Source organism: Echinops telfairi, unplaced genomic scaffold (assembly GCF_000313985.2).
Source record: "Echinops telfairi isolate 266 unplaced genomic scaffold, ASM31398v2 ScPeMD7_2;HRSCAF=8, whole genome shotgun sequence".
NCBI lineage: Eukaryota > Metazoa > Chordata > Mammalia > Afrosoricida > Tenrecidae > Echinops > Echinops telfairi.
In genome coordinates, this window is record NW_022103898.1 from 49,509,967 (window position 1) to 49,533,360 (window position 23,394).

Sequence of the window (23,394 nt, forward strand, 5' to 3'; positions counted from 1 at the left end):
GAAAGTAGTGTAAAATGGAGATATGTATGTATATGTATATATAGAGATATATGTTTTTAATCAAAAGAACAGGAAGAGTTTTTGAAAATATTTGCCCTGATCATTTGCTCCATTTGTGGGAGTACAGCAGGTAGAAGAGTAACTTGATGATCATTTATCTAAAACTTTCATGTAAAATAATGAATCATTTATCTAAAACTTTCATGTAAAATAATGAATCAGGTGTATAACCCTTATACACCAGAAAAATATGGACACACAAAATTCAATAATACTTGCCCTAACTTATATTTGCTTTATGGAGAATAAAATAGAATTTAAACTATAACATTTAATGTGTTCTATTTAAAATTAAAATTCACTATGATTTTTTTATTTAGGATATAGATAGATGATAGATAAATAGATAGATAGATAGATAGCCACACAAAGTCCACTACCATTGAGTCAGTGCCAACTCATATCAACCATATAGGACAGGGTAGACCGCCCTGTGAGTTTCCCAGACTGCAGCTGTTTGTAGGAGTCAAAAACCCAGTCTTTCTCTCCAAGGCTATAAACCTTATAGAAGCCAACAACCCCCATCTTTCTCCTGTGGATAGCTGGTGGATTTGAACCACCAAGCTTATGGTTAGTAGTCCAATCAATATTTACTTGGCAACACCACTAGGCATATAAATATGTATATATGTAAATGACTAGGAATGTCTCCTTCTTTTCTTTCTCTTTAATTCTCTTGGGCACTTAATGTGTTATAGTCATTTGTGCACACAAAATCATTTCCCCATCGTCCTCTAACGTAATTCATTGCCGAAATTCCATTCCCTCTTTACCCTCTTGGTGTTTTCATATTTTAAAATAATTTTATACTTTATAAGAGTATTCAAATGATAGAATCCAACCTTCTTATCTATACTTTTTTTCTGACCAGTTCTTTATCAACAGGATTATTCAGATATACAGTTTTTAGCATTATACCACCATGATTAATTCATATGGAAGCTCCTTAAAGGTTGAAATCTTTCCTCAATATACTCCTTTGGTTTATTTTGATAACATTTGTAAATGTGACCATTTAAATGATTCTTCCAAATCGATGGCTTCAGGGTTTTGTACTTGTCGTCCTGTCCTGCGTTGTCACAACCTGCACAGTGCATCTCCAGAGCGGCTTTTTCCTTCCGTTGCCGTTCATCTTCAGTGTTATAATATTCTTGACCATGAGAGTTTTTTTGAACTTCTTTTCTTTCTTGGCTATGCACTAAAGTAAAAGGAAAATACTGCTTAGTATAAACATAAATTCCCCTCTTCTATAATTTAAAATATGATTCTTAACAATTCCTCAGATATTTTATTTAGCCTATATTTTTTCTCTATGTTTACTAACTGCCACCTTTATTTTTCTTTCTTTTTAGGTCATCTACACTTTAACTTTTACTTCTTCTCCTGTTCTGAATATACTCACCCTTTTACTCAAACAATTTCTGCCTGTGTTTTTCCATGAATTTTTACAGTATCACATTAAAAATGAAACAGTAAGCTCTCCTTTAAACCAAGGGGCAAAAACAAAACAATAGCTTATTGTTTCTCTGTGACCCTTGGATTTACAGCAAGTTTCAAGTATAGTTTTCATAAGGTATAGATGCACACAAGTCAATCGTGATTATTGACATTAATCCGTGTTTCTAAGAAACGATGTCTACATTTACTTTGTGTTACTAAAGCCACCGTTTTCCCCTCTCGTGTGAGTACAGAAGGCAATGGTGGTGCAGTGGTAGAGTCCTTTCTTCCTTGTGCGAGATCCACGTTTTGTGGCCACACAGTGCTTCTCAAGGGAGCCGCCACTGGTCTGTCAGTGCAGGCTTGTGACTTACTATGATGCTGAAGAGATTTACGGAAAGGACACACACTAGAGCAGAGTAGGAAAAAAGATCTAGTGATCTATTCCCCAAAGTCAACCTGTGTAAATCCTACAGATCAAGTTGATGTGGGTGCCAACATGACAGCAGTTAATAATGTGTTATATGTGTGTATATGTGTGTGTTCCATGCAAGGTATATACATATGTGAGGTATATACATATGCGAGGTAAATGCATATGCAACGTATATACATATGCGAGGTATATACATATGTGAGGTATATACACATGCGAGGTACATATGCTAGATATATACATATGCGAGGTACATACATATGCGAGATACATAGGCTAGATATATACATATGCAAGGTATATACATATGTGAGGTATATACATATGCGAGGTATATACACATGTGAGGTATATGCATATGCGAGATATATACATATGTGGGGTACATACATATGCATATACTACAGAAGCTCATTTAGGGACTTGGGAAAATCAGCAATGTAACTGATGACTATAAACTTTTAAAAATTGCAAACATAAATGTAATTAATTAATCGTATTTTTGTTTCCTTAAACCTATGATTTTTTTAGCTCTGTTTTTATAATTAAGTGCATAATCCTTCAGCAAGGACATAATTCATTTTTTATTCCAGGAGGTATCTCATGCATTTTTATGACCAATAAAAAAATCAGTGTTAACATAGTAATTTTAAAGGGATCAAATTATTTTTCCATCTATGAAGTGAATATTTGAGATGTTATATGTATTCTAACAGTTAAGATGCGAATAGATAGGCCTTATGAATAATTTTGAATTTGAATAGTTTGGGAAGTTAAACCTTATATATATTGATTACCTTGAATCAGTCATTTGATTAAATTTAGTGCCACCAGCTGATGGGTAAAATGAACTTTTAAGAAATAGTAGCTAGCTTTATGAGTTTAGGTTATATAATTCGGCAACATTTTACACATTTATTATATCTTAAAACAATGCATGATTTTAAACAGATTATAAAAATATTTCACGGCACTTGAGGATTATGGTCTCTTGCTATGATACCTTGTGATATATGCTTCCTCTTGGAAATTTGGGACGGAAAGGCGGGGCGAGTGGTTATTTGTTATTTATTCATTAATTGTCCCACTTATCAAATCTTATAAAATGTAAATGTTGAATTATAATGTACATAAGCACACCAAATGTGAAATATGTATTTCATAAATTAAATGGAAATATCTTGTATAAAGTAGAACACATGCATGTGAATCAATATGAGTTACCTAACAATTTTCAGATACTGCACAATGTAGTTTTATATAGGTGTATATTTGCATAAAATAAATACTCTGATTTACAATGACTTTATAAAATGTGATAAATGTGTTCTGGAGTTAAAATTTTGGCATAGCATTGGGTCCTTTGAATATTGTTATAATGACTTGACTTTTAATAATGTTTGAAATGTTAATGTTTGAAATGTTAATGTAACTGACAGTGTAATCTGCACATGGTATACTAATACAATTCAACTATCAGCAATGTCACATGTGTTGAACATGGTGCACCTGTGGTAACCTGACAATCACCTTCAAGACATGTAACTAACCTTGGCACTGGGCTTCCATTAGTTCACAAAGGCACTGTGCTGTCTGTTCACTCTAGGACACTATTTTTTTTCCATAGCAATGAATTAAGGTAGCAACCATGCTGGACTGGCCCCTCAACAAGGAGAGTTTGGGAAAGCTTAAGATACATTTTCTTGTCCTCATTGCACTTTTAAAATGTTCATAATTTGAGGACATGTAGTCATTCTCATTTAAAATTTAAAATCGAACATATGTCTGAGAACAGGTGATTAGGTTCTAGGCTGACAACCATAATATGTATTCAGAAGCCAGAAATCATTTTCTTAAATTTGCCACTGTTGCTGAGGAAACAATCCCACTTGAATTTGGGAATACTCATAATTAACCCCGTGGGTTAGCTATTTTTGTTCTTATCTCTACAGATTAAGGTTTATACTGATTGTTCCAAATTGATTATACCTTAATTGCCTTAGTATATTCCTCAATAATTATATACATGGTTTCCACTGATCTTTAAATATTATGTTTAAACAAATAAACAAAATTACAAAAATTTTAACAATTTATCAGAGACATGTTCTAGTGTTTGGTTTCCCATAATTCCAATTATCACATAACTTTTTCAGAGTTGCTTTGATTCATCCTGTAATAGTCATTCACCTGCCAACCATCACTAACTTTCCATACCTTAGGTTGATAGCTTTTGATTTTAGCATATCACTGTTCTTCATTTATAACCATCAACTGCGTCATGTTCACCAGTTATCCGTAGCGTTCTATCCACATATGATTCTGTCTATTAGAGTATGAACTTTGCTGTCATGCTTTTCTGTTAAGCATTCTGTGCTATGTTCTGTTCTGTGTCAGTGTCTTTAGTTCTGATTTTTCAATTTTGTCCCTCTCCTTTTCCTTGACTTGTTAGTCTGATCCAACCTCTTCTACCTCATCTGATGATTATCAATATGTTATGGAAGCTAAACTACAAGAAATGATCTCCATACGTAGGAAGGTAGTCCTACTGGACTTTACATTCTATTGCTAAATAGAATCCATCTACTTTTTCTTTTCCTTTATTAAAAATTGTGTTACTTTTATTTATTGATAATCGACCATCTGTGCAGTTCAGTGCTTCAGGAGCTTAAGATTGGACAATGGCAGGTTTGTGTTCAAACCATGCACAGTCTGCATGTTACATTTGGCTGATTTCATTGCTCATAATTAACTCCAATGTTTTGCTGATGCTTGGATGTAACAGGCCTTTGTAGCTGACACATTTCAAGCAATGCTGTTCAGCTGCCTGTTTAAAAAAAGTTTATTTTTTTGAAAACTATGTTTGCGGTTGATAGTAGCTTGCTTTATATTTTATTTAAGTTTATTTAGAAGAAAAGAGTTAATCAAAGCTTACATTCTAGGTGAGGAAATTCTTCATATTTTTTATAGGCTGAAGAGAGACATGGGAATATTGAAGAACGCATGAGACATCTGGAAGGTCAACTTGAAGAAAAAAATCAAGAGCTTCAAAGAGTATGTTTATGAAAAACTCCCATGACCAATCACATATGTATAAAATTGAAGAGTATGTATATTAAAAACTCCCATGACCAGGCAAACATGTATAAAATCAAAGATTATGTATATTAAAAACTCCCATGAACAAACATGTATAAAATTGAAGAGTATGCATATTAAAAACTCCCATGACCAATCACACATGTTTAAAATTGAAGAGTGTGTCTATTAAAAACTCCCATGACCAATCAAATATGTATAAAATCAAAGAGTATGTATAATAAAAACTCCCATGACCAATCAAACATGTATAAAATCGAAGAGTATGTCTATTAAAAACTCCCATGACCAATCAAACATGTATGAAATCAAAGAGTATGTCTATTAAAAACTCCCTTGACCAATCAAACATGTATAAAATCAAAGAGTATGTCTATTAAAAACTCCCATGACCAATCAAACATGTATAAAATCAAAGAGTATGTCTATTAAAAACTCCCATGACCAATCAAATATGAAGGATGACTATGTTACATAAAAGAAAATAATACCTTGATGGATTTTTAAAAAAATGATTTATAATCTTATGAGAGGTCCAGTGTACTTTAAAAGGTAACAATTTCTAATAGTTTAATCTAACAGGAAGTACCCAGTTTCAAATGATCCCTGCTCCTAAACTTGTGCATAAATTGGAACTCTTGGGTAGTTTGTATCTAGAGTCAGTCAAATGTTGATCTTTGTATATTGATTATACACTGATTATACATTGATTATAGTGTACTTTGCTATGCATTTAGAAACATTAAAGAAGGACTTGCAATAGACCGAACCTCGTTAGCATAACAAAAATAATGTTTTGATGTTGAAAGCAAAGTAGCATCCACTTGCTATTATGGGCCATTGTATGTACCTCAAAATTGGCAGAGGGATGCACTTTGGGGGTTGGTTTGTAACTATGAATTGTATGTAAGTCCGTTACCTGGGATTCCCTGTATAGAAATTAAATGAAATCTGTTATTAAAATTAGCAGACATATGAAAGCATGCCCAAATACTAGTCAAAGTAATTTTTTTGAGGTCAATTCTTGAAGCTTCTCCTTTTTTTTTTCTTGAACATAAGGCTAGGCAAAGAGAAAAAATGAATGAGGAGCACAACAAAAGATTATCTGACACCGTGGACAGACTTCTGACAGAATCCAACGAGCGCCTCCAGCTGCACTTGAAGGAGAGGATGGCTGCTCTAGAAGAGAAGGTGATATGCACAGGAGGGTCGATCGCCCGAACACTCAGCAGTCACTTCGGGCCATGCTGGTTTCATGTACTGCCGTAATCACTATACTTCTCAAGTGGTCCTTTGACTTCTTCTTGTTGTTTTAAGCCGGATGGAGTATTAGAATGGAGGGTTTCTATAAAACATATAGATGAGTTCAACTAAGTGAAAAGAAATGCTGCATGGTGTATGAAATGTGCATATTAGAATGTTCATATGAGGAAACTATCTTAAGTTGCTGCATTGAAAATATATCAATCATCCTTTATCTGGGATGAGTAATAAATGCATGAGAACATACAAAATATTTAGTTTGACAGGTGAATTTTCTTTGAACTATTCAAGTATCTTAAATGACTAAAAGTAAAAATGGAAATGAATTTATGTCACCAACAGATTAATACTGTCAATCACACTAGAAGGGGTTAGGAATCTGAAAACTCAGTGACTTTGCTATGAAACAATGACGTATACAGTCTGAATTTGATTGACCCATGTCTGTCTTCTTGATAGTTGGTAGCTACTAGATTAGCAGATTTATGTGAGCCGGTAGCTAGCTCCAAGAGCATAAACAAAAACAGCATCTAGAATACAGATGAGCAAGTCGTTTTGGAAATTTGGATAAATGCTAATAATCATTTAAACTACACGTCTCCATTGCTGCAAAGGAAGAACCGAACAAGAGACAGGGTTTCCATGAAAAATGGAATTGGTTTGATTAACTTGCCCATTAAAAGGTAGTATTCTTCCTACATTCAACTGTTAATATTAAAGCGCGACCACTACATCAGTTACTGTACTTTAAGTTTAATTTTACTCTAAAGTTTGAAAATAATATGTTTTAAAGCATACTTTAGAAAAGAATAAAGTACAGAGCTTTCAACAGCAGTAAATATTTATAGAAAGGATTCTTTTAAATATTTATGAATTAATTTATTTTTCACATAACTCTGTAATATATAACTGTTTATTGGATAGCTTGAATTTTATTTTTGTATTTACAATAAGTTTACTATAATTAGAAGTTATTAATTCTATATTTGAATATAAATCCAAAACTAAAGTTTCAAAAATTTGATCTCATCATTCCTTCCAGTCAAAAATTCATTAATTTGAGTTGTTTATTCATAACATGTCCGGATAATGTCAATATTTTACTCAGTTTCTTTATTTAAAAAAACACTAATTTGTTATAATAAAAGTAGTTTGAGGAAAGCCAAACCACTATAGCTTAAAGTATCATATTCATTCCATAAATCCAATTCTAAAATAATAAAAAATTAACTTTAATATTAGTTAAATGTTTCCTGAAATACTGAGGTGAATATTTAAAATATCTCATTGAAATTGGTGTCCATAGAAACCAAGAAATTTATGCCTCATGGAAGGAATTAAAGATTCTTGAGTGATTAAACATAAATGTATTTCTTTATCATTGTTTTCTTAATCCACAAATAACATCTGTGTTTTTTTTCTGTAGAATGTTTTAATTCAAGAATCAGAAACTTTCAGGAAGAACCTTGAGGAATCTTTGCATGATAAGGTATTATGGAAAATTACATTCTAGCTCCTTTTTCTTTTAAAGGATATTTGTTGTAAAAGAAATTTGATAAATAAGAATCTAAAAAAATACATTCAAATACATATGCAGGAAAGTGTATATATGTTTGTGGAGAGTTAAAGTAATTTTCCAGTTAAATGCACTCTTAATGAACCACATGGAACACACCTGCACTTGACATTCAGTCATGAATCAGCCCTCCAAGGATAATCACTGCATTGATTTCAAATAGAAAAACATTTCACCTTGCTTTTCAGTTTATATAAATGGAATTAAAATGTATGTACTTATTTAAGTCAAGATTAAGCTACGATCTTAGGAAAACTATATTAAACCTGGAGTCTTCGAAACCCAGAGGGTTTCTTGACCATATCATATAGTACTTCTCTGAGTCAGGATCAACTTCTCTGAGTCAGGATCAACTGGGTGGCAGTGACTTTGGAGAGCTTTTTAATTATATGTAAAAATTGTAATGTTGCTGTTGTGATGTGCAGTTGAGTTGATTCTTACATATAGAGATCCTGTGGACAACAACATGAAACCCCGCTGCGGCCTGCCACAGCCTCACAATTGTTATGTTGGAGACCATAGCTGCCGCCTCTGTGTCATTCTATCTCCTTGTGGTACTTCCACTATTATGCTAAACTTCTACTTTACCAGGCATGATACCCTTTTACAAGAATTGGTCTCTCCTGATAATCCCCAAGTATGTGAGTTGGTGTTTCACCATCTTTATTTGTAAGGACCATTATAACTGTATTTCTTCCAAAGATTTGCGTGTCCTTCTGGAAGTACATATCAATATTCTTTATCAGAATATTAATTCAAATGTATCAATTTATTTTCTGTCTTCCTGCTCATCGTCCAACTTTCTTATACATGTTGTGATTTAAAGTATTGTGGCTTGGGTCAAGATACACCTTAGTCCTCAATGTGACCTTCTTGGTCTTCAACACTTAAAACAGTTCTTGTGTGACAGGCAGATGTGCCCAGTTCAATGTGTTGTTTGATCTCCTGACTGCTGTTTTCATGATCACTGATTGTGGGTGAAATTCTTAACAACTTCCGTCTTTTCTCCATTTATCATGGTCCTATTTATTGGTCCAGTTGTGCTCATTATCTTGTTATAAACATTATCCCAGTTGCAAAGTAGCTAAAGAATCTAACTGGGGAGAGAGACTATACCTTTGACAAATCAATGAGGATATAAGATAGCAGAAGCCTAGTGCCAAATGGGCATAGTGTGCAGAAGATCTACCACCTGTTATGAAGGTGCTGCTATGAAGAATATTCTTCAAATCAGGGAGGCCGGATTTGAATAAAGCACTGCTGCAAGATGATCAAACTCATGACACATGATATGATCACTGGTATTTGTCTTCAGGGTAGAGGGTGAGTAATACATGTGTTAAATAATGTTACGTGTGCTTGTTTTAGTTACAATCAGTGATTCCTATTATAGTATGTAGTAAAAAAGAAAGGTAAGGATCAGATAGTGAAACCTCATAAGCTGTAATTTGTTGCTCCCCAAGGAGTAAACAGAGGCTGAAGGCTTTGCACTGTTCCCATGAACACCAGATACCCCTTGCACTTGAGGGTGGTTCTGGGCACCTGAGCCGCAAAAAAGCTTGGATGCAGTTCTTCGAACAGGACATAACTGAAGGCACTGTGTTCCTTCTCAAGGACTAGACCTTGTGCTCCCTGAGAAAGCAGTTTGGTTTTCAGAACCTAGAGCTTAGATACATAATAGTTTATAGTCTGGTCCCTTGTTCTTTGTTTACCTTAAGGAAGTGCATCCGTGCTTACTAACCCATGCCCCAGCTAGCGGAGAGAATCAAAGACCATGCAGGGCGGCCATCAGGGTGACACACAGCCGGAGGTGTCAGCCCTTCGCTGGTGCTGAACTACATTTCCTGTGTTTGTGTCTTTATTTCTGCTCCACTCTGAAATCGCACGCTACAGAAATTGCTAATATGTCTTTCCTCCTTCATTAGCCTATGAAATCCCTATATTAGTGATTTTTGCCTTAGTTTATTTAACGAATAAACAAAAGGAGGGTGTGATTAAAGGAAGAAAAGAAAGAAGGCAGGGAAAGGAGGAGGAAGTAGGGAAGGAGGAAGAAAGGGGGAAAGAAAGAAAGGTCTGGCGAGAATATGTTATTTAGAAGACATTGGGAAAGATAAGGGAGCAAAAGCAAGAGATGACCCTTGTACACCTCACTGTATCCAATGCTATATGTCATGATGGCAACAAGAATGAAAACTAATCTACTTAGTCTCCGCAGTCAGAGTGCCGAAAATTTTAGCAGGATGTTCTTGAAGATGAATATAGTATTAGCAGAGAAAAAGTAAAGACTTTGTAGGAAGAAACCAAATATTCAATAACATAAAGAAAACAAAGTTGGTTTGTTTCAGACATCAGTAAAATTTGATGTGCCTGGTATCTGTTTGAAGAAATAGATTATATCTGGATTTGAAGTTGGGACTTGATATTGTTAAGCAATGGTGTGCAATCCAGAGCTCTGTGTGTTCCTGGCAATATCCCCAGAACCCACTCCCCAACCAGCTACCCAAGTCTTATAGCTTCAACAATCTGCCCAGGCAACCAAGAATGTGTCTCAGGTCATGCTTTGCCTTCTTACATATTTAAGTAATCAGAGGAAGAAAATCACAGACCAAACCTCATTCCTAATCTCTTATCCCATACAGCAGACTATATTTCCTAAATTGACTATATCTCCTATTATTGTGGTAAGGCGCCACTGAGTCCACTGCATTGCCTAGTGACCCTATATACAACAGAGTGAAACATCACGTGGCCTTGTGCCATCTGTACAATCGTGGCTTGATGTGAGCCCATTGTTGAAACAACTGTGTCAATCCATCTTGTCTGGGGTCTTTCCCCTTAGTGCTGTCTACTTCAGTGAGAGTCCTATGCTGGGTTTTCTAGAGAAGCAAAGCTAGGGAAGTTTACCTATGTGCGAAAAGGCTTCAGAAATTTTTGAGGAAAATCCATTATCTTTTCATTCTATTTGCCATAAGCTTTTTGAGGGATTTTCATATGTATAGATTTATCTCAAGGAAACAGCTCATATCATTACAGGGTCTGGAGAGTCCCTAATCTGTGGGTCAGATGACAGACTTACAGAGACTGACAAAACCAAAATCAATGGGTGATATGGAAGGCTAACGTCTTAAATTCAAAGAACTGGAGGTCAGAGGATGACATACCACATGCAGTCTTCAGGTCCAAAAAACAACAAAGCAAGTGAGATTCGCCATCAGGTCCATATATATCGGAAGAAGGCCATACCCCTGAGGAACCCATTCTGATTGACCTCATAATGAAAACCCATGATGCGTGGCATCTGATACTACATCAGATCTTGTCATGGGGAGTGAGTAAATCATAACCGCAAAACACAACTTTAACCCTCTGCATATCTCTTAAACCACACATTATCGCTAAATAAAGACCAGTATAAAGTCATATTTAGACCAAAATTATACCATTAACATGTGTACAGCTGAAAAACACTACTGCATTTGCATCATATACTTTATAAGTGAAGAAAACAATATTTGATACACATATACTCATATGCTTATTAAAGCTGGATAGTGATTAAGGAAGACCAGAAAAAAATAATGCATTTGAATCATAGTGCTAGTGAAGAGTACTGAAAGTACCAGAGGAAGCAAGAAGGACAAACAAATCTGTACTGGAAGAAATACAGTCGATAGATAGATAGATAGATAGATAGATAGATAGATAGATAGATAGACAGACAGACAGATAGATTTCAACCACTTGTCGGTCATTTCATCATACTGTGGTGGCTTGAGTGTTGCCAAGATGCTGGAAGCTGTATCACTAGCATTTTTAATACCAACAGGCTCACTCAATGTGAATGGGTTTCAGCAGAGCTTCCAGAAAGATTATAAAGGGCCTCATTGACTTCTGAGTGCGAAGCACAAAAACATTATAAATATAAGCAGAAAATTGTTAGATAAATAGCCAAAAATGGAATTGGGCTGCTTTCTTTTGGAAGATTAGCTACTGAAACCTTTATGAATGGCTGCTGCACCATGTTCGCTCTAGTCCCTGAAGATGAGCTCTTCGCACTGGAAGGTGGTCAAAATGGGCCTGGGGAAGAGCAGCCTCCTCCAAGTAGGGTCTACTTGATTGATGCTGATGGAGTAGAACTTGCCAGACCTACATTTGCTGATGGGCATATATCAAAATGCAAATAAACAGCTGCAAAATCTCCATTACTAATTGGAAGTTAGACTGTATGAAATATAGTTCTGCGAAAATTCAAGGTGATGAAAAATGAAACAGAATAAATGAAGATCAATATTGGCCATTTTAATCAGGGGATGATGGATTACTAAGCCAGGAATGACAAATTCAAGAGTAATGATATTGCATGCATTGTCAAAATTGGCTCAGTTTAAGATCTATCTTAAACTACAATGCTGTTTATGATAGGATAATATCTATACACAAAAGAGGAGGTCCAGCTAATAAAACTGTTATTCAAATATACACTACAACCATAATGTTAGTAATAAAGATAGTTAATTCTATCAACTACTCTCATGTGAAATTTCTCAAACCTGCAATCAAAATACATTGACAATTATTGGTTATTAGAATACAAAATTTAGAAACCAAAAGGAAGGGAAAATAGTTGGAAAATGTGGACTTGGTTATAGAAACAAAACAATATTGAAAGATATAATTTTACAAGATTAATAACATCATTGAAAAGACCTTTTTAAGCAATATAAATGGTAACTGTATACCTAGAGCTTGCCAGAAGGAATACAGAGGAATCAAATCGACTACATGTTTAGGGAGAGAAATTGAAAAATAAATCAATACTAGCAGCCAAAATAAGGCCAGTTGCTCGTATGAAAATTGAAACTGTCATTGAAGAAATTAAAACAAATCCACAAGTCAAAATATGACTTGACTGTATTCCACCTGAATTTTGAAAACATCCAAAGAATAGATTTGACACACTGAACAATAATGATGGAAGACCTAAAGAGTTGTGAGATGACATATATGAAAAAAATCAAGAACCAAAATCAAATTAACTGATCTGGAGTTGATTCTGATTCAAACCAACCCAGTAGGACAAGATAGAGATGCCCCTCTTGGTTTCTCTTTACGGGAATAAAAAGCCTCATCTTTCTCCTACAGAGTGGCTTGGGGATTTGAACTTTTGACTTTGTGTTTAGCATCCAACATGGGAACCACTATGCCAGTGGTCCTTGAAGAGAGTGACCATTAAAAAGATAAGAAAAACAAAAGACAGAGATAGAGATAGAGCGTGATGATAGATAGATGATAGATAGATAGATGAGAGAGAGATAAAGATGAATTTATATTCAGAAAATGGATGACACAAGTATAGCCTGAGTCAAGTCTAAGTCCATGGGTCAGATGTTAAACTGGAGATTTCTCCTGACTTGTGTAGTTTCTGGGACTGATGAACCCAAGGTAGGCAGCAAGAACACATCCTAATGCCTGCAGAGACAGATAAATCAAAGGTCAGCAGGTCAGATGGTAAGCTGTTGGCTCAGATGCATAGAATTGGGGATTCATAGAATTGGCTCAGATGCATAGAATTGGGGATGCATAGAATTGGCTCAGATGCATAGAATTGGGGATTGATGCGGTAGATTCAGGATCCAAGACACACCCAAAAGCAAAGATTTCCATAGGTTTCAATTATAAAGGAAGTAGGCCACAACCGCCCGAAAATTCTTACAAATTGCATCAGAACTGTGACCTGAGTAGGGGGTTCATGTTCCACCTTCAATGTCTTACAACTGATGGGCTGCTCATAACAGATCCCATTCTGGAGTTGATTATGTTTTCTTAGGTCACATAATGGGGGATGTGTAGGCCGGAACCGCCAAACGACTGAGAACCCCACTTCAGCCAAACTGACACAGGACTGTCATCTGCTTAAAAATGATGAGTTTTGTTGGTCCAATTTTTCTTTTTTTATCATGTGTCCTTCCGCTCTCATAGAATAATGAAAAATTTAGCTAGTGCATATAAGTTTCTCTTCTTTTAAAAGTAGCTATGATTTGTACTCTGCATTTAAAAGTGATATATACATAGCTCATCTTGAGTATAATATTCCTTTAAGTTTATATAACTTTAGGATCTGTTAAACCATGTTATGTTAAACCAACATAAATATATTTTATTGTTCATATTTTCATTCCAATGAGTAATTTCAGGCATAATATTTTACAGTCTAAGTCAGTGATATTTAGCAGAAATGGGTGCATCATATTTCTCTTTTTTTTAAGCATGCTTGGTTGTGAGTGAATTCATGTATTCTTGCACATTATGTAAAAAATAATCCTTTTTTTTTTTTTAGGAAAGATTAGCAGATGAAATTGAAAAACTGAGATCTGAACTTGACCAAATGAAAATGAGAACTGGCTCATTAATTGAACCTGCAATATCGAGGTAACATTAGATTAAAAGCTTATCCATAGTACACTGAACTTCAATACGAATTTCCTTATGATTTCATATTTCCTCAAATAAAAGAATCAATTGCCTCCTATTCCCTAGTTGTCTTACCAATTTTGATTCTTTAGTAATTTATAATTTCAACATGTAAATTTAGTTAACATAAAATCCCTCATGTTGACATGTAATACAATTGTAATAACATGTAATACAGTTTTAGTAACATTCTTGTTCTATAATTAATATATAGGTAAACAGAGGTATAAGTATACTTAAAGGATGAAATTGGACTGTAATAAATATACTGCATCTCATTACAGGAAAAGGCATCAGTCTTTTGTTCTACATAAATGTGATTGTGTCCTAATTCTTAATGTGATCAGAGAAATATCCTTGGTTATGACCTCTTATAATTTAACATAAGAAACAGTTTTCTGGTATAAAAACACCCAAAGAACTTATAAAGATATAAATTATGTATTTTGGAAAATCATGGTTATTTTTCTATTTTTATTCAGATAAATACCTGCATGAATTAAAACCATTTGTTTTGTGATGCGTTTATATGCTGATGATGATAATAACAATAGTGGAGGACCAGGAGAAGGCCTGTTAGAATACCTAAAAAGCAAATTAATAGAATGAATATTATCCAATCAACAAATTACATATGCATGTTAGTACTAGGATCAATATAAGTCGAAGGTGACTCAATAGCAATAGGATCTTAGCAGGTTACTAGCCAGTCGCATGGCTGGTGTACTAAAGGACTGCCGAATAAATGGTAACTATTGATACCTCCAAAAAGCTTCTCAATATAGCTTTTTCTCAATATAGCTTCTCAGTATAGCCTTCTCTTGGCTATACTCTTTAAAAAGCAGATTGCCTTGTATTTCTCCAATGAGGCTTCTGGATTTAGAAACTTGAATTAGCATAGAAATATTAGTGTTTTCTTCTATTAATCAAATCAGAGAGCTTAATAAAATGAGTCTAAAACCATTATTTTTATAAAGTATAAGCAATAATCTGGAGGTCTGGCATTGGCTTGGACCATCCCCTTCCCTCCCCACCCTTCACCCAAAATATGTTCAGTGAATGCCTAAAAGATAAAGATTTGGAGTTATGCCATTTATGAATAATACCTGGTAGGTTACATTTTATTTGTGACTTGTCCTCATAAAGACTTAATGTTCCTACTATATAAACATTGGCTATCCTCTTTTTAGGGGCTGATTCTGCTTTCTGGAGTCTAAGATCTCATTTGGAGTCTTTGCAAGACCTTGAATCAATTAGAGCAGATTCTTTACTATTGTAAACCTACACCCCATGTAGACGTTTCAACACAGCCAGATATTTGCAAATGCATCTCACTGTTCACTTGAAGAAAGAGAACTAAGCTTTACAATGTCCTAGGGTGAAGCAAGTTCATCAGAAACTGCTTTAAGCATAGTTCCTAGAGATGATGGATCTGTTCCTTCATTACATAAGACAGCATGTTGTCCCTGATGTTAGCACCATCATTATTATAGCAATAAACTAAATTTTCCATAAATCAAAATCTAAATAATATGCCTGGGGAAGTCATTTCTGCACTTAGATTACAGTATACTTTATTGCCATGTTTATTGAAAACCAGTGTGATAATACTTTCCAATTGGAATTTTCCAACTGTTTTGCTTTGAAGCAAATTTTAGAATCAAATGTGCTTTTCCAATGGTTTTTCTTTATCTTTTTTGAAGACTATCTTTTCAAAGCTGAACAATTGTTCTCATAGTAACATCCAATTTTATTAAAACAATAAGGGTATTAAGCTTAGGCCAATTCTAATTGTAAGCTTATTGTTGAATCACTAAACTGGTATTGGAATATAAAGATGTGAATAAATTTCCCTCAAATTTAAAAAATTTGAACATATAAGGGGCAATATATATATATTTTCAGTGACATTAATGAGAAATACCTAAAGTAAATACACTAGGAAATACATATTGGGACACCAGTTATTAATCTTAACATAATTCACTGATACATTTTTAAATGATAATAATTATTGAACAGGAAGATTGCAGGTATATTCTAAAAGGAGACAGTAAACTGACCTTAGTGAATGAGCCTGCTCCTGAATTATTGGCATAAATCTCTGGAAAGGCATCAAAGCATTAATGACAATTTTTCAATCTCCTTTAATGTTTATCCCTTGAGGGATTATTCTTTATGGTCAATTAAATAGGGAATGATAATTTGTTGATGAATTTAATTTTTGGACTAGATATATGTGACATTTCCCTTTTTCAACAGAACTCATCTGGACACCTCTGCTGAGTTGCGGTATTCAGTGGGCTCACTAGTGGACAGCCCGTCAGATTACAGAACAACGAAAGTAATAAGAAGACCAAGAAGAGGCCGCATGGGCGTGCGAAGAGATGAGCCAAAGGTGGGCTTTTTTAGTTTCAAGTCCTTCATAGTATTAAACACATTTAATATTTCATTTTGATTGGAATTTTAGCACGGAAAGAATTAAAGATCATATTATTTTTATTAGTTTCAAATGTGTCCTAGGATCCCAAAACCCTAAACTTTCTGCCATCCATTTGATGCTGACTCACAGCAACTCCACAGCACAGGGTAGAATTGTGCCTATGAGTTTCTGAGACTGTAACTCTTTAGGGAGTAGAAAGCCAATCGTTCACCTGTGGAGCTGGCTAGTGGTTTCAAACTGCTGACCTTGCAGTTAGCAGCCCAATGCATAACCAATATGCCACCAGCAGGGATTTTTGAACCTTAGGATAGATACATGTTTTAAAAAAAAAAAAACATTTAATGTGTACTCAAACTGTTTGGCTGAGTTGACTAGAGAAACCAATCCAGTGACACTCATTTATGTATAAGACAGAACTTTATAGCAAGAAGTAATTATATATCAAGAAAATATCCCAGCCCAGTCCAACTCAACTCAAGTCCCTAAGTCCAATACTAGTCCATAAGTCCCTCTCCACACTAACTTAGCCACAAGCAATGACACAAAAGGTAGGAAGGTCACAGGCCACTTGGTGTAAAGGCGGTGTACCCGTGATCGGTGGAAGCGTGGTGGGGCTTCTACAGCTCTCTGGGCCCTTAGTTAGCAAGCAGGAAGGGAAAGGCAAGCGGGGGAGATTCCCCAGGGCCCCTTACGAGAAGACCATGTCCCCAAGGAGGCACCATCCGGTTGTGACTAGACTGACAGGTTGATTTCCACCCCAACACTTTCAGACAACGTCACTCTCGGCCCTCGAGGCAATGTTGACTCATAGCCACCCCTCTGTGCCTTTCCGAGACTGAAGCTCTTTATGGGAGTGTAAAGCCCAGTCTTTCTCCCTCGGAGTTGCTGGTGGTTTTGAACTGCCAACCCTGCAAATTGCAGGCCAACGCTAACTATTAAACCCTAGGGCTCCTTTGTGCATCTTCAAGTTGACATGAAATTATGAAGCTTCCATACCAACTATGTGTGAGAGGATGTCCTACACAGTGGATGCATTTATCTACATAACTATAAAGTTTTGACCAAAAAGTAGATAAAAAATAGGAAACAGGAGAAATATTCATGAAACATTATATTGTGATGTGATGTAACACATGAACATTATACATGTGATGTGATGATGTGGTTTATTTATTTTTACACTTAAAAACATTAATCCTATATTACCAAACATTACCTTTTGGTTTCCTCAGGTACATAAGCACCAATATTCATATTATGAATAAAATATAAATAAGTATTTTAATTAAAATTACTACTTTAATTATACTTGGAGAAAAATGTACCCAGAGAATGGAAAGCATGATTAGAGAACTGTGATGCCAGTTGTTCTTTTAGACAATTCCGCAAAATTGGTAAACTACGCATTTTGAGTAGGTACATAGTTGTCTTTCATAAGGAAGTGTTATAGTTCCTATGTTCCTAAATATATTCTGTTTAGTGCAATCAATTTGTTGTGTCCAGAATACTATTTCATATACACACACTCATTTATTCACAGAATTCTGTTATCCTTTGTTTCTAATTGGCCCCAGTAAGTCATGTATAAATTAATTCCTCATAATAGGCATTCCACATTCCTTCAAAGGGGAAATGTAAGTAAACAAATGAAGAATAAATAAAATCTCTCTCAACTCTTATCATTCATTTATTCTGATTTTACTTATTTTGTGGTTGTGGCTAAGAATATACAGAATAAATATACACCAGTTCAATAGTTTCTCCATGTACAGTTTAGTGACTTTGATTGCATTCTTTCACTTCCTTCTGATTTATTATATCCTCATAAACATATCCTTAGGGGACAAATAAATTAGTCTAATAGGTACCCCCAAATTGAACACAATGTCGTTATAGGTCCTCAAAAAGTACATTAATACTGAGAATAATATGAGTCCTGCAGATGATGTTATATGATGACAAAAATGAAAATCAGTTTATTAAACTGCAGAAAATGACAGGACCTCCTTCATCTATCCAGTTCAACTTTCCATATCACAGTGTAAGACCCATTAATTTACAGATTACTGAAAACTCCCATTCTATGACAAATTTATTTTATGAATTAAAACCAGTCATGTAAATTGGTATACTCTGGCTGACAAAATCAATTTGGCATTTATTGACAAAAGCAGTGAAGAAGAAATTAAATTACTTTGCAATACTTTTGTAATATATTGTTAAAACCTAAGCAAATTAATGGTGGGGAGAAAATCCTTATGCAATTTGTTGCATTAATATTGATGACTGCTATCTACATTAAAGAATATATATATATATATATATAACAAATAGTGCATGAAATAGAAATTCAAGTGGATCAAATTAGGGTTATTTGGAAATAAAAATATGTTGCAAATGTAAGTGCCTTAAAGAAATGTTGTTGCAGATATAGATTTCACAAGAACTCATAAAGAAGTTTGTCATCTTTTAGCATACTAAAATCTGGATATTTATCATGACAATTATTGCCTAGTATTACCTAAGTTCTCGAAAGCTCAACTCCATTGATTAGTAAATTAATGTGTTAATAATTGTTTCTGCCTTTGCCAGATCACCTGTAAAAGCATGCGTGCCTTTTTTTCTCTTGCTTTATGGAGTAGTACGTTGAAAATGAACAATATGATCAATACTCTACATTACTCATGTATTATTCAGGTGAAGTCTCTTGGGGATCATGAGTGGAATAGAACTCAACAAATTGGAGTGCTAAGCAGCCACCATTTTGAAAGTGATACTGAAATGTCTGATATTGATGATGATGACAGAGAAACCATATTTAGCTCAATGGATCTTCTCTCTCCAAGTGGTCATTCTGATGCCCAGACACTAGCCATGATGCTTCAGGAACAGCTGGATGCCATAAACAAAGAAATCAGGTGAGCCTATTTAAGGTTGATGTTTGCACAACATTGAAAGACCTTGATATTGAACATGAGGTCCTCAGATCTGCAGTATCGGCATCACCTGGTTGCCTGTCAGAAATGCAGGCTCTGCATCTTACCACCTAATGAATCAAGATTTGCACTTTCTTAAGATTCTCAAGAACCTGTTGTTAGCCTGAATAAAATCTTGAAAACATTTACTTTGGAAACTAAAGAAACAAACAAAAAAGACACATGTATTTTAAATTAGTATGTACTAATTTAATTGGATTCTACTACATCAGGTGGTTTAATTTTCTTTCAAATATCAGTGATATAGTATTAATTTGATTTTCAATTGATAGACAGTTTTCCAGTTTAATCAATGTCTGTATTTATTTGCTCTTTTGAATTCCAGTTAAATTCATAGAGCTTCCCTCTAAAGCTATTATACACTTATATGGATATATATAGTATGTATATGTTCACATACATCTGTGCATGTATACACACATATAAGCATGCATACATATGCTGTAGATATGATCACATTTTTATAATAATATATTGAATTTTATATTTATTTGTTTATTTTTAATATTCGGTTCGTAGCCCAATGCTCAGCCCACAGTATCACCAAGACTCCTTTATACATACTCACCACCATTGACTCAATTCTGGCTCGTAATTATCACAAAGAGCAGAAAATACTTTAAATCCCCACAGGAATTTGATGCTATTGTTGGCACATTCCAGGGCCCTAGTTCCAGCCCAAGGTGGCCTGATACACAATTCCACACAGTACTGCGCCAGCCTCGCAGCCCCTGGTGGCAGCGACTGTGTCCGTTCACCTTGTGACGGCCCTTGTCCTTTTACTGCTCCTCTGATTTACCAAACATGCTGGCCTTCTTTAGAGACTGTCTCTCCTGATAACATGTCCGAAATATGTTAGAAAAAGTCTGCCATACTTGCCTCTAAGGGGCACTCTTCCCTGATTTCTTACAACATACATCTGCTTTCTTTTTTTTAAAAAATTATTTTACTGGGGGCTCGTACAATTCTTATCACAATCCATACATACATCCATTGTGTCAAACACATATGCACATTTGTTGCCCTCCTCATTCTCAAAACATTTGCCTCCCACTCTAGCCCCTAATATCAGTTACTCATGTCCCCCCTCCCTCCTCCCTCCTTCATGAACCCTTCATAGTTCATAAATTATTAGTTTTGTCATAAGTTACCTTGTCCGATGTTTCCCTCTGCCCTCTTTGCTGTCCATCCCCCAGGGAGAAGGCAATACTTAGAATCTTGTAATTGGTTCCCCCTTTCTATCCCACATTCCCTTCACCTTCCAGGCATCACCCCTCTCAACACTGGTCCTGAAGGAGTCATCTATACTGGATTCCCTTTTTGTCCAGTTGCTAGCTATACCAATGTACATCCTCCGGTCCAACCAGATTTGTAAGGTAGAATTGGGATGATGATATTAGGGGGGAGGAAGCATTAAAGAACTAGAGGAAAGTTATATGTTTCATCATTGCTACCCTGCACCCTGATTGGCTCATCTCCTCCCCACAACCCCTCAGTAAGGGGGTGTTCAGTTGCCCACCGATGGGCTTTGAGTCTCCACTCTGCACTCACCCACCTTTACAATATGAGTTTTTGTTCTTGGATGCTTGATACCTGATCCCTTCGACAGCTCGTGGTCACACATGCTGTTGTGCTTCTTACAAGTGGGCTTTGTTGCTTCTGAGCCAGTTGGCCACTTGTTTATCTTCAAGCCTTTAAGACCCCAGACGCTGTATATCTTGATAGCCGGGCACCATCAGTTTTGTTCACCACCTTTGCTTATGCACATGTTTGTCTTCAGTGATCATATCAGGAAGGTGGGCACCCACTGATCTGATTTTCAATTCTTTGATGTCTGATAACTGGTCCCTTCTGCACCTCATGGTCAGTCAGGCTGGTGTGAGTCCATGGTACTTTCAGTATTCTTTTCTATCACCACCCATCAAATGCATCAAATCTTCTTCAGTCTTACTCAGTGTCCAACTGCCATAAGCATGTGATGCAATTGAAAATACCATGGCTTGGGTCAGGCACTCCTTACTCATCAAAGTAAAACCCTTGCTTTTCAGTGTTTTAAAGAGGTCTTGTGCAGCAGATTTCCCTAATGTAATGTGTACTTTGATATCTTGACTGTTGCTTTCATGAGCATTGATGTAGATCCAAGTTAGACAGAATTCTTGAGAACTTCAAGTTTTTCTCCATTGATCATGCTTCTACCTATTGGGCCAGTTGTGAGGATTTTAGTCTTCTTTACATTGAGTTGTAATCCAGACTGAAGGTGACGATCCTTGATCTTCATCAGCAAGTATTCCAAGTCCTCCTCACTTTAGCAATGTTGTGTCATCTGCATACTACAGGTTGTTAGTAAGCCTTTCGCCAAGCCTAATGCTGCACTCTTCTTCATATAATCCAGCTTCTCTGATGATTTGCTCAGCATATAGACTGAAATGAATACATATGATGAGAGGACACAACCCTATCACACATCTTTCCTGATTTTAAGCCATTCAGTATTCCCTTGTTCTGTTTACGCAACTGCTTCTTGATCCATGGACAAGTTCCCTATGAACACAAGGAAGTGCTCTGGAATTTCGGTTCTTCGCAAGGTCATCCATAGTTCGTTATGAGCGATGTAGTAAATTGCCTTTGCATACACTTGCAAGCATCTTTATGGTATTCTGTGCTTCGAGCCAAGATCCATCTGGCACCAGCAAGATACCCTTTGTTCCATGTCTTCTTTTGAATCTAGCTGGAATAGACTAATAGTCAGCTTTTTTGGATGACTCAGATGGATGACAAAATATCGTCTGAGGCTGCAACACCACACCATCAAAATCATTGTTATCCTCCAGCCCACTGTTGCAGCCATTATATTAATCCATCTTCTCAAAGCTTTTCCTCATTGTGCTGCCCGTGTACTTTTCCATGCATGAAGTCCCTTTCTAGGGACTTTCTCTTCTGAGACACATGTGCAAAGCGTGTGAAGGGAAGTATCAGTACTCTTCCCTTCTCGGAACCTTTGGGTTTGCTTTCTCCAAGACAGGTGTGTTTATCCTTCTGGCAGGACGTAGTCCTTTCACTCTTCTCCACCACTACATAATGAAAATGCATAAATTCTTGGCCAGCCTTCCTGGTGCATTATAAATACACATACACATGTGAGTGCCCGTGTATGTAGAGACCAATATAGATATGGAAATAGATACAAAGCAATTATAACACAATGATGTTGTTCTTGTTTGCTATGGAATCCATTCTGACACTCGGTGACCCTCAAGGACAGAGTGAAACTGCCCCATAGGTTCCCCTGCTCCAGTCGTTATGAGAGCAGATGGTCAGGCACGGTCTCCTGTGGACTGCTGGTGAGTCTGAACTGCTGACTCTTCAGTTAGCGGCTCAATGCTAACCAGGTCTCCTTCAAGGCAGTGAGACGTCATCTATCTCCTGTTTGGATTCATATTGAAAAGCATTTGTATGCTAAATTTTCGATCCCTTTCAAACAAAACATCCATTTTACTTTTCTGTTCCTTTTCTTGTGAATAAACATTATACCCTTGGCATTAAAAGAGAATTTAGATAAACTTTTAATTCATCCAAAATATAACATCTATGGCTACCTAGAATAAGTGGCTTT

At 35.7% G+C, this 23,394-nt stretch overlaps 1 protein-coding gene across 7 annotated transcripts in view; it reads left to right on the forward strand.

The window, feature by feature from the left end:
* PPFIA2 (PTPRF interacting protein alpha 2) overlaps window positions 1-23,394 on the forward strand; it is a 503,998-nt gene that overhangs the window by 394,270 nt on the left and 86,334 nt on the right. For 5 of the 7 annotated variants that reach the window (XM_045289847.1, XM_045289854.1, XM_045289865.1 and 2 more), the window contains 6 exons: window positions 4,904-4,987; window positions 6,092-6,223; window positions 7,722-7,784; window positions 14,209-14,300; window positions 16,605-16,740; window positions 19,483-19,703. In XM_045289847.1, coding sequence (XP_045145782.1) covers window positions 4,904-4,987; window positions 6,092-6,223; window positions 7,722-7,784; window positions 14,209-14,300; window positions 16,605-16,740; window positions 19,483-19,703 — 728 coding nt within the window. Of the gene's footprint in view, window positions 1-4,385; window positions 4,473-4,903; window positions 4,988-6,091; window positions 6,224-7,721; window positions 7,785-14,208; window positions 14,301-16,604; window positions 16,741-19,482; window positions 19,704-23,394 lie in introns of all 7 variants that reach the window. The other 2 variants (XM_045289840.1, XM_045289844.1) reach the window with 1 other exon arrangement.